This window comes from Halyomorpha halys, unplaced genomic scaffold, assembly GCF_000696795.3.
Source record: "Halyomorpha halys isolate HHAL.00 unplaced genomic scaffold, Hhal_1.1 Scaffold49.1, whole genome shotgun sequence".
Classification (NCBI taxonomy): Eukaryota; Metazoa; Arthropoda; class Insecta; order Hemiptera; family Pentatomidae; genus Halyomorpha; species Halyomorpha halys.
The window spans coordinates 441,499-443,684 of NW_027115511.1; the positions used below are offsets into that span (position 1 = coordinate 441,499).

The following is a 2,186-nucleotide window of genomic DNA, read 5'->3' on the forward strand; positions in this document are numbered from 1 at the left end:
TATAATAGATGTAATGGCTATAATAGATGAAATGGCTATAATAGATGTAATGGCTATAATAGTAACTGTTTTCAGAGATTTGAATAGGTAAATTTGTTTACCTCTCGGGGTGGTTCTACTAGGAATTATAATGTAATGTAGAGTACTTACACTCCTTGTTCTTGTCCATGGCTTGGTGAAGCGGGGACTCGTCCACTTCAGCCTTCGGGGGTGATCGCTGTCCTGAATCCATACCTGCGGCTTCGGCGAACCACTCTGGGTATATCGACACCAGGGTAGAGAGCAGGTCCGCGTCCAAGCTGACCCGAAACACTCCGCAGCACTCCCGTCTACCGCGATCTGTAACAATTAATACAGTATCAATAAGTATCCACTAAGAAATATAATACAAAACAGAACAATATACCAGGCAGCCGTAATCATCAAAAGAATATGTTTAAAGGTCAAACTAAGCATTCCAAATTATCCTTAAATAGCAGTTTTATCATCTAAATATTACTAATAAAACATCAATAGACAAATGGAGCTGCTAAAGCGATCAAATTCAAGATTTTTGAAGAATAAAGATGAGGCACAGGCAAACTTAAAAAGACCCACGATATGCCAAGAATCAAAAAGGAATCCCTCATCAGAAATACAATTGTGCCCGATAAGGGGATGGTGTTTAGCTTTGGCACGCCCCCGACAGCTAAATGCAACCACAACGACAATGTCAAGGAGTGTAGGAGTGCAGCATGTTGATCTGCAACTGCACACTGCACGTGCCGCTGCTTGATTTCAAGCCAAGCCTCATCACTAGCTGCCTCTTCCACGGCCTAATAAGTCAGTACTGGCTTCTTTCAAAAGAGAGCTGAGTAAAAATTAAGTAATAAATACAACTATAATTGAATTGACAGGATATAATTTTTGCTTAATCAAAGTTCATTAATAACTAAACATTGTATCAATGACAATGTAGTTCTAGTTTTATTTTATAACTAACTACCAGGCCCAGTAATACTTTGCAACTTTTAGATTTGAGGAGTACTAGATTAATTTAGCAAAATTGAAACTTTGATATAAATTAATAATTCATTTAAAATTAAACATACATTATTATTTTTATTTACACATTGAATTAATGATTTAATTTAGTTATTTTTATATCTATTTAGTTTATATCTGTAAATAACAATATATGGTAATAATATATAATAAAAATTGGTAAATAAAATATAGGGTGTCCCTATACACTTGGCTAACCACTATTTCATATCACTGCTTCAGCTCTCATTACTAATAAGAATCTTATTATTATCACAATTAGCTATCACTTATGTCCAAGGTTATGTCCAACTTTCAAGTTATAATAAAGAATAAACAAAATTTAAACAGAACCTAGAAGCCTGAATTACACAATTTAAAAAAAAATATTGTTAAAAGTTAAATTGGCAGTATTTTCGCTAATAATAGTCCCAATTCAATGATTTTAATTTTTTTTTTTCGTCGAAGGAATTTAATCACCATTCAAATAAAAAAAAAAAAAAAATGGAAAATGAAATATTTGCTCAGGGTATTGGTCTTATGCGAGCCAAATATATTTTTTGATTTCTTTTGAAAATAAAAAAACAAAAGCAATAACATCAAGAGGACTCAAAGAAACTACACAAAGGTCATTGGTGGTCCAAGGCTCCAAAAGGGTTTCAAAACTGGTTCTAATTTAGCAAATGAGAACCGCAGAAAAAATAAAACGTTCAAAAAGTGTTCCATTGTTAGAAGGCAATTCTGCTTTCAGTCCTATCAATAATTATGGGAAAAAATCCTCCAAATAAATCAAGTTGAAAAATTTCCAATTTTTAATCGTTTTGGAAATACCATCTTTCAACGAAATAAAAAATTAGAAATGTTTTAACTAGATTTATTTGGGGAATTTTTTTCATTATGTTATTATAAAGTTCTGTAAATATGGTATCGGTAATATTTATTTCTTATACATTTTAAAGAGAAAAATCGATTTATTTATATAAATTTTTGCCCAGTTCTCGATAGAGACATATACAAAATAGAAGCACACATATTGTTTATTTATATAAATTTTTCCCAAGTCCTCTATACGACTATAGATACACACAGATTTGTGTCCAGTTCTCTATAGAGACATATACAATATAGATACACACAGATTTGTGTCCAGTTCTCTATAGAGA

General features: G+C 31.9%; 1 protein-coding gene across 4 annotated transcripts in view; it reads right to left on the reverse strand.

The window, feature by feature from the left end:
• Nucleotides 1–2,186, reverse strand: part of LOC106690046 (myocardin-related transcription factor B) — a 223,142-nt gene that overhangs the window by 40,890 nt on the left and 180,066 nt on the right. For all 4 annotated transcript variants that reach the window (XM_067052556.1, XM_067052555.1, XM_067052554.1 and 1 more), the window contains one exon: nt 151–339. In XM_067052556.1, the coding sequence (XP_066908657.1) occupies nt 151–232 (82 nt within the window). In that variant the 5' untranslated portion in view covers nt 233–339. The remainder of the gene's footprint in view (nt 1–150; nt 340–2,186) is intronic.